This window comes from Sander lucioperca, chromosome 7 (assembly GCF_008315115.2).
Source record: "Sander lucioperca isolate FBNREF2018 chromosome 7, SLUC_FBN_1.2, whole genome shotgun sequence".
Taxonomy (NCBI): domain Eukaryota; kingdom Metazoa; phylum Chordata; class Actinopteri; order Perciformes; family Percidae; genus Sander; species Sander lucioperca.
The window spans coordinates 24,398,217-24,407,986 of record NC_050179.1 but is presented as its reverse complement, the minus strand read 5'-3'; the positions used below and the strand labels follow the sequence as shown (position 1 = coordinate 24,407,986).

At 43.7% G+C, this 9,770-nt stretch overlaps 1 protein-coding gene across 5 annotated transcripts in view; it reads right to left on the bottom strand.

The window, feature by feature from the left end:
* Nucleotides 1–1,321: 1,321 nt before the first annotated feature.
* elmo3 (engulfment and cell motility 3) overlaps nt 1,322–9,770 on the bottom strand; it is a 30,383-nt gene continuing 21,934 nt past the window's right edge. For 2 of the 5 annotated variants that reach the window (XM_031303851.2, XM_036002753.1), the window contains exons 16-22: nt 6,325–6,488; nt 3,550–3,662; nt 2,469–2,573; nt 2,281–2,360; nt 2,078–2,158; nt 1,681–1,947; nt 1,322–1,634 (exon numbers count right to left, since the gene is read on the bottom strand). In XM_031303851.2, coding sequence (XP_031159711.1) covers nt 1,735–1,947; nt 2,078–2,158; nt 2,281–2,360; nt 2,469–2,573; nt 3,550–3,662; nt 6,325–6,488 — 756 coding nt within the window. In that variant the 3' untranslated portion in view covers nt 1,322–1,634; nt 1,681–1,734. Of the gene's footprint in view, nt 1,635–1,680; nt 1,948–2,077; nt 2,159–2,280; nt 2,361–2,468; nt 2,574–3,549; nt 3,663–6,324; nt 6,489–7,236; nt 7,372–8,539; nt 8,757–9,770 lie in introns of those variants that run through there. The other 3 variants (XM_036002754.1, XM_036002755.1, XM_036002752.1) reach the window with 3 other exon arrangements.

The following is a 9,770-nucleotide window of genomic DNA, read 5'->3' as shown; positions in this document are numbered from 1 at the left end:
GTGGCTAGAAATGGTGATAGGTGTAAACCGAGCCCTGGGTATCCTGCTCTGCCTTTGAGAAAATGAAAGCTCAGATGGGCCGATCTGGAATCTTCCCTTTATGACATCATAAGGGGAAAGGTTACCTCCCCTTTCTCTGCTTTGCCCGCCCAGAAAATTTGGCCCACCCATGAGAGAGAGAGAGACATCAGGCTCGTTTGAGATGAACTGGGCCTCGCCTGTAAAGTGGACGAGAGCAGGCGGGAGCAGCAGGGGGCGGTGACAAAAATCCGCTGTCAAGTCAGATAGTTTCCAGCCGTTTCCAGCAGCCTTCAGGCTGAACAGGAAGTCCCAGAAACACTGTGGTCCGATTCCGATTTAATAAAATGTTATCAGACCCATATATCAGCTCCTACACAGTCTCCAGTTGTTTTTATTATGACAGAGTAGCTGTCAAAATGCTCTACATGCGATCTGTTGCTGATTTACACTGTAGATGATCCGTAATCTGAACATATATGTCTCTCTGACTTCTAAACATAACTATCAGCCATACAACATGTGTTCTGTACAGAATAAGCCTTTAAATCAGACAAATAGCAGTAAAATCCCTCCAAATCAAAATCAATAAAAAGTTTATATAAAACGTCATCATGTTGAGTCGATTCTAAGGCCTATATAAAAGAGACTTCAGATACAGTATTAGGGGACCACTAAGGTCTATATAAAAGAGACTTCAGATACAGTATTAGGGGACCACTAAGGCCTATATAAAAGAGACTTCAGATACAGTATTAGGGGACCACTAAGGCCTATATAAAAGCATCCAAAAAGCAGCATGTCATAGGACCTTTAAAAAAAGCAACAGAAAATACAAGAATTTAACAAATGAGCACAACCAGCATTTTGAGACAAAGAGCAAAGCATCAACCAGTAAAAACCAGCCGCGCACACAAGAACATTTCATGTATGATACACAGTTTTAGATATATCTAGAAATATAAAATGATTACAAAACAGAAGTACCATTACTTTAGTGGCTGTATTGTACAATACATGTATTGTAGGACCCGACTGATATATCGGTGGGCCGATATTAGGCATTTAACCAAACTATCAGTATCTGCATTTATAATGGCCGATAAATGAATATTTAAAAAATAAAATAAAAACGGACGAAACACTCTTCAACCATGTTATGAGCGTTGGTGTTTCTGGATTTATTTATTTTTATACATATCGGCCGATATATCGGAATATCGGATTTTTAAATCACCAAATATTTGTATCGATATCGGCCGGTCGGGCTCTAATGTATTTAGAATTACATTTTTGCCATTTGTTTTGTGGTTTTTGGAGCTGTGTTAAAGTTCCCAGTGCAGTGAGGAGAAATCATGAATGGAGAGACCAACTGAAGATATTTCTCTCCCAGATAATCTGCAGCATTTAGTACAGTCGACAGCCATTTGGTAGCAGATTACACCCACAAACACCATTGTAGTTTCCACAGGTTTTCTCCTGTTCAATTGTTTGTGAGACTATGAAGAACAAATATTATTATAAATCTGTGTTATAGGAATAAGTCAGGTCAGGTTTCACCATACACACAGGCCTCTTATTTCAGACATCCACACACACACACACACACACACACACACACACACACACACACACACACACACACACACACACACACACACAATATATATTTACACATTCACACAGCCTACTTGCACTACAGCGAGTGCGCACACTCTACTGCTCAGTCTGGCTGAAGTCGTAGCAGAAGTTGTAGTTGCTGGGTGGTTTGGGGACGACCGGCGCGCTGTCGGGGATGGGAACGTTCTCGAGGTCCAGAAGGCGGAGCTTAATCTCCATGGAGAGCAGGATCTCCAGCTCACTGCGCATGGATTCACTGCTCATCTCGCGGCCCAGGAGAACGCTCAGTCCATCTGTCCACAGGCAGAACTGGCAGAGAGAGGAAGCCGGGGAGTATACTCTTTATGTTCCTACTGGACATTACGATGCACACACACACACACACACACACACACACACACACACACACACAGAAACTAATACAAGAGGAGAGACTCACATCAGTTCTGGAGGGGGCGATGAAGTTCAGGCTGTACTCTTCTACATCGTATGTGATGCTAAATGCCAGGTCCAGCGCCTCCTGCAGTGAGGGACGCACACACACACACACACACACACACACACACACACACACACACACACAGTGAGGTGTGAGCATGATGAGCATGGGCATACTGGGAAAAGACAGGGAGTGCTGCTCACCTTGTTCTGTTTGCCTTTGTTCTCCTTCATGTGAGGACAGTCTTTTCCCATCAGCAAGCCTTTGATATCTGCTACTGGAACTGAAGGAGGGGGGAGGGGTGGGGAAGTTAATTTATTTAAACCAAATCGGCTCTCCTACTAATTTTAAATCTTTACATCTGCCACGCCCCACGCCAGCTTTCACTCACTCTTCTCTTGCAGTGTTTCGATTGGTGGGTTGTCCAGGTCTTCCTCCACATCACCGTAGTGAAGCATTTTGTGATTGGGCGACAAGCGGCAGTACCACAGTTTATCTGAGAAAAACAGACAGACAATCAGAGAGGTTAGGCCACATGTGTCAAACTCAAGGCCCGCGGGCCAAATCCAGCCCCTCGCTAATTCTGATCTGGCCCGTATAGCAATCTAGGTTCACAATATATTTTGGCCTACCTAGTTGTGCGCCAAACCAAAAACATGGGAAACTGTTTTTCAACTTGCAATTACGTGACACTCAAAGCAGAATTTGGCAAATTTGCCAACTCAGAAATTCCCCCAGAAGCAGAGAGTTTGCATATTCAGGCTGTGAAAGAGGTTGTTGTGAGTCGGCTGTGTGGTGGCCTACTTAGAAAATGTAATCATTGTTTTGCTGGATTTGCTAAATTCTAGGTTAGCTTTGGAACTTTTTTGCTGACTTTTTCAGGGATTTATGTGGCCCAAACTGTAAGTGAGAAGACTATATGAGACATGCAATAATTGAGTCAAAGATATTTTACTTTTTCGATTAAATAAAAAGCATGTTAATAAACTCTACATGTCTGGCCCTTGATGTGATTCTCTTTTTCCAGTGTGGCCCTTAGTCAAATTGAGTTTGACACCCCTGGGTTAGGCGAACAAGACACAGTCTGCTGTCTTTTTTTAGGGTGTGTGTGTGTGTGTGTGTGTGTGTGTGTGTGTGTGTGTGTGTGTGTGTGCTTGTTTTACTATATTCGTGGGGTCCAAAAACCGGGAATACAGTATACTTGTGGGGTCTGCACAGCCTTGTGGGGCCCAAAATGCTGGACCCCACAAGTTTAAAGGGCTGTTTGAGGGTTAAGACTTGGTTTTAGGATTAGGGTTAGAATTAGGTTATGGTTAGGGTGAGGGTAAGGGTTAAGGTTAGGCATTTAGTTGTGATGGTTAAGGTTAGGGTAAGGGGCTAGGGAATGCATTATGTCAATGACGGGTCCCCACAAAGATAGTGAAACACATGCGTGTGTGTGTGTGTGTGTGTGTGTGTGTGTGGTTTCTCACCCTGTCTGCGTCGGCTGCTAATCTTCTTGAACATTGTTCCTTGACACAGCCTGTTGAGTCTCTGCTGGCGGATCAACTCCAGCAGCTCTGGCTTCAGGCGCTCTTTGAGCTCACTTGGAAAGAAAAAACAGGCTCAACAAAATGCTTGGCCACATGGTATTAGCATCATTTTTACTGTGAAGGAACTCACAACCAAACTGCAGTACAAGACAAACCAAAATTGAACACAAGACATTAAAAAGGCAAGATAAAGCACATCACATTGCCAGGGCAATAATCAGTTCTATCTTCATCATTTATCCGAAATCAGACGGGGAGTCACAGGACAGACAGCAGCTTTGTCAAAAATAAACCCTAAGCCTGCATGGATGAACCCTCAATGTGACAGCAACACACTGTTGCACTCCGTGTTTAGTGACAAACAGTAGCATACGGTAATCGACTACAGTATGGCTGCTGACCTGTCAGCTGGTTCCATAGGGGTGGGAACTATCTGGAGTCGTCAATAGAGCAGCTGGTCAGCTTGTGCTATGGACACTACGTTTACGTGCACTAAACAAGTGTTCTTACAACACAAGGTTTATGTCAACTGACAGTCATATTGGACTGGTACAACATGAATAAATAAATAAGGACCATGTCTACAGAACAGGACATGTTTTACTGGTTGGACAGTATAAAATATATAAATAAGGACCATGTCTACAGAACAGGACATGTTTTACTGGTTGGACAGTATAAAATATATAAATAAAGAGAACAGGACACAACTTTTCTTTCGCTTCTCTGATTCGTTCCGTTTTGTTGTCTCTATCTATTTCTTCACTTACTCTGTCACACTGTTGAAATGTGCACACACGTGGTACGCTCCATAGGGTTTGTCACGTAGTGGACCTGTGTGCTGATGTGTACTAACATGTGCAAGTGGCACGGTAACTGGCCAATGAAATGATGATCATTATAGCGTTTCAAGCGGGCTCTAAATCAAACACAACTAAGCCACACAGCCAGATGGGACGCAGCGCTCCACAAAATAAACAAAATATTGCATACTTATCGCAACACTTTCGATATAATATTGCGCGATATCGCGATAACGATATTGAGTCGATATATCATGCACCCCTAACGTGCACAAAATACTATGGTTTTGCCCTTATCTATCTATAAATTGCAGGAACGTCTTTCTGTCTGTCTGTGTGTGTGTGTGTGTGTGTGTGTGTGTGTGTGTGTGTGTGTGTGTGGGGGGGGGGTGTTATGTGCATATCTCTCGAACCGAGAGTCCGATGGATTTCAAACTTGACAGGTGTCTTGCTACAGGCACGAGTAAGTGTAGTGCCAAGTTTGATGTTGTTTGGATTAGAAATGCAAAAGATATTGTCGGTAAAAGAAGCACACATTGGCTTTTGCCACTCTAGCCGCTGGCCACTCCCCCTCTCACACTGCACGCACACTGACTGAGCACTAAACCTGTTTGAGTCGTGACTCACTCGGATCTTTCACACTCTTTAAATTAACTAGTCGCTCATTCGACGCAACACCGTCTCTCTCTCTCCGCGCGCGCGCGCACACACACAAACAGTCCGGTTCTGGTGGTGATTAACTCAGATATGTGCTGATTAGCTCTCATAACGGGTTAGGTGGATAGCACACTGCCATGAGGCTAACGTCTGATTACATTTTCATTGTGATATTTTGTGATTACATTCTGAATCTGCAACGTTCTCTGTCAGGTAAATCAATAAGTTAGTAGTAGGCTATGCAGGGGAGTTGCATATTAAGTGGTTTGGGGTCCTTCTGTAAGTAATTTTGGGGTACAATTTGGTTTTGATGAATTCTACAAGCAACAATACCACAGGCCAGCATTCGTCCCGTTCCAAACAGTCACATTTTCAATGGGCACTGCACTAGTTCTGAAAAAGACAATATTCCAACTAAGCTGTTTACATGGCTATATTCTCGTGTGCCATTTTTGCTTTTTTGCATCACTTGTTCGACCGTGCGAACACAGCCTCCCTCATTTATTTCTTTAACCACCTTCTTGGAAAAAGTCGGCATTGCCATATATGCGCATATCCAAATTGGATGTTGATATCCAAGTATTTTATAATGCTTGAAGGTAGGTGTGTTTCTCCTTCTGACCAGAAATGTGGGCTTTCCTTGTGGGTATGCATCTCTACCGCCCAGCCCTACAAACTGTTGGCTAGTTGGTTTGTGTACAACAACCATAGCAACGCACAGAGCTGACCGTAAATAGGGAAAAGTCTGTGTTGCAATCTGTGGTAAAAAAACAAATAACAATTGAGACGCATATTGCAAATGTGCTGTATATACAGTATGTCCATAGAATGATTCTAAAACCTGAATAATATCGGCATATCCCACGTCTTAAAATGCTACATTCAGAATAAGGCCTAATTTGGAATATCCAAACAGAATATGATGTTTACATGACCTGCATCCAATTCCTAACATTGTCATCTTCGGAATAATAGTGGAATATTAGTGTGCATGTAAACGTTGACTTTTTCTACAACAATCTGATTGTTCATTGTAATTTTTCTCCAGGACCATGGAGACAAAATAGCTACTGCTAAAAAAAAAATCCACATAATAACTAAACCCTGAACCCTGTGCGCATCAGAAGAAGGAGGATGATCTGATGTGACATCTTCTGCCATGCAGCTGAAACAAAGTCATCGAATAAGGCGACCAAAAAGTGCAAATGTAAATAGTTTCATCAAATAACTAATCTTTAAACGTCCTGCTACTCACAGTACGGGTGGAGCAAGAGTCTCTTCCTGGTGCAGTCGTTCTGTCTGCCGCAGTTTGAGGATCTCGCTGTAGTTGAGTGCATTGACTTTGTTCTTGAAGAGCTCCAGGGAGGTGGGCTTACTGGACAGCGTCCTGGTTATCTGCTCCCTCACCACCTGCATCACCTGGGGACACAGAGACACAGAGAGCTTACACACTGTGCAGTTTCATGTAGGCTTGGTAACCGTGTACTGCCCCATGTGTTAGCTGGGAGGGATGAGCGTTAAGGACAGGCATTGGGAAGCAACGTTTAGTTTAGTTTTGTGGATTTGGATTCATTTTTGGGCTGTGGTCTCAGGAAGCTCTCCCCCACTAACACGTCCCCTTGTTTCGGAGATGCCTTTGGGTTGTAGTGGCCTTCGACAAGAGAGCTTCTGTATGAAGGGAAGTGATAGACAGATTGTATTAACTTGTACACAGCATACCTGATATACCTTTTAAGTATTTTATTTGAGTACCATTTTGGATGACAATATAAAATACTCTCTTGCGCATACGTTGTTCTGGTGTATCTCCGGTCTTTCATTCTTCATCCTCTAACTTTCTTCTCTGTTCTTGAATGTGCAGTAGTGACCGGAGCCTCTCCCAGCTTAACAGACTATTATGCTACCTGGCTAGCTAGCAGCTATAATGTTACCCAACATGCCGTCCGGCGGTGTAAATTTGTAAATGTAAAATGATTAGTGTTCGAAATTGTTTAAGTCACAAATTGTTGTGTGCTATGGTGTTTTATCCTGTTAAAGATAGTTAGTTGTGGGTTATTAATGGTTGTGTTATAATGTTACTACCATGAGTGAGAAGGGTACGCAGTTAACATGGCTCCCATTCTCAATTCGCTCGCGGATTGCTTCGGCCGTAGCGCTCTAGTATTCCCTTTGAGATTTAAAACCCACATGAAGAAGATTCTTCTGTTTACGAGGCCAGAACATGGTCCATGGATAGATAGATAATACGTGGAGCTTGCTGGGTGTTCAATCAGGAAGAGTAGTTCACTTACTCTCCTCTCCTCTCCTCCACTCTTTCATGCAATACTCCTTCTAAGCCACACCCACACACGCCTCTGTTCCATTCATGTGTTTTCCCGCCTACTTCTATTATCAGTTTAGAGTCCCTCCTGGTTCACGCTGTCTAATCACATGAACCTTCCCCTCATCTCAGCCATTGATCAGCGCGCTCTTTATTAACCCAATTATCTGCAACATAACCCCCAACACCCTCATACCAACCATGCTGAATTAGTACAATCAATGATGCAAAAACTGGGTGGTTATTTGACATTGGGTGTGTATGTGCATTCCGCATGACTTGTTAAACTAAAGCTAACAGAAAGGGACAGGGGGTGACCCCGGTTACCCTGAAACAAGAGCTCAGGGCACTTGGTCAAACAGTGCATGCATATGTGTGAAATCTATAGCTCCCTTCAGTTGTACGTGCCACAGTTGTAAATAGTGGAAAATCTATATTGAAATCTATAGCGCTACGAGACCAAGCTGACTCCATTAGCACTATTTGTCCATCTCCCACTTCTTTGACACACGCTCTGCTGACCTACATCACTCCTGTTCACACCCAATTCCACTGATTGTGAACAATCAGTCCTAAAGTGTAATTTGACCCATTCAGTACAGCTCTGTCCAGACTCTCCACTCAATTATGGGCTGTTATACAAATAACTGTTCGCTACAACAAAGGTTCTGCTAACAACCAATTTCCATACGTTGCATACATTAAATCAAATGCAGAAATTTCAATCTCAGGACAATCCAACAAGGATTTTTAACGTGACCGAACCACAGAGAAGGGCCGAGGCTATCCGTCTGGTGCAGACGGTCATTTTATATTGTGTGAACATGCTGGGACACAAAACAAGCGACTAGAGTTTCACACTGCGTCTCCCTGCTCAAGCCCCCTGAACCAAAATAACCTCGCTGTCCAGCAACTTTCACATGACACAAGCTTCAGACAGCCACTTCATACTGTTGTGTCATCCCAACTCTCATGCTATGAATCATTTCTGTTGTTACGTCTCGCCCTTATAACAGTTTGGAGTATGGATGAAAAATCATTGAAACATTTTGCATCGACAGCCCAATTAAATAAATCAATTTATAACAAACGAACAACAAACTGCCCAACGCACATTCCCACCGAGAAACAAAACTAAAAGCAACCTTACCTCCATCTTTTATTCCTTCAGGGCAGACTATTTTGACAGATATTTAAATCCCAAATTTGATCTCCACCCGTCGTTAAAAATCAGAGAAGAGTGACGGGGATGACAAGCGGTGAAAGTGAGGGAGAGAGAGAGAGAGAGACGGAGATAACCTACATGACAGCAGAGGTGCAGGCCTTTGGGTGTTTTGTAAACAGACACCCTGATACTCTCACACACATGCACACCCCCCCACCCCCTCCTGCCTGTACAGCCCGGCCCCTCTGTCATTTAGCTGAACTGGCCAATGGGAGCGATGATGGCAGCTGTCTCTGTTCCCTAAAACCCTGCAGCATGTGCATGTATGCTAAATGTGTGTGTGTGTGTGTGTGTGTGCGTGCGTGCGTGCGTGTGTGTGCATTTGAGGATGACGACCGTTATCACAGCTACACAAATCCATTCACGTGATTGGAGGTAGGGATGGGTCTCACTCAAACAGCAATACTTCCAATTCATAATCTAAGTAACGAAATCTAAATGTGTGATATCACATGCACCACCAGCACCTCTCTTTTTCTTTGGCTTCTCTTCCACTTGGCTCCCTCCAGTCCAACCCTCTCATTCTCTCACTCTCATATTGTTTCCAGAGGTTTTACGTTCCCTCTGTTGTTGTGTAATTACTGCTCATTCCCTGGGCGCTTTGTTTTCCTTGTTTCCTTCTCCCTCTGTTTCTGCCGCCCACCACGCTTCTCTTTGTCCACCTAATGCCCCTTTGTCCTTGCCCCAAAGCACCCTGGGTAGGAGCCGTGGTCAAAAACAAAAGGCCTAGTCTGCTGGCCTGGCGCTCAGGACACTGGCCCGCTCCTGAAAGGCCAAAGGGTCACCGAGTTTTATGAGCAATTTATTGATGACAGACGGTTGTGCGTGATGTTGAAATGCGGCTCGGGACAAAAAGCTCTACCACTTTCCCTTTCAGGACAGCTGGATTCTCAATATTTCTCCCAGACAAGATCCTGCTGCTTGGCTCAACCTATTACCATAGTACAAGTACTACATTGTGGTTGTATGGTGTGTGTGTGTGTGTGTGTGTGTGTGTGTGTGTGTGTGCGCGTGCGTGTGTTCCTAAAGTTAACGCAGGGTCAACTCTTTCTGTGGGGGCAGGTCGGGGATGGTTAGCATAAGAATGAACCTATACAAAGTCACAAAAGTACAAACTTACACAAATCCACCATAAAAGATTATTTTAAAAGGGCTC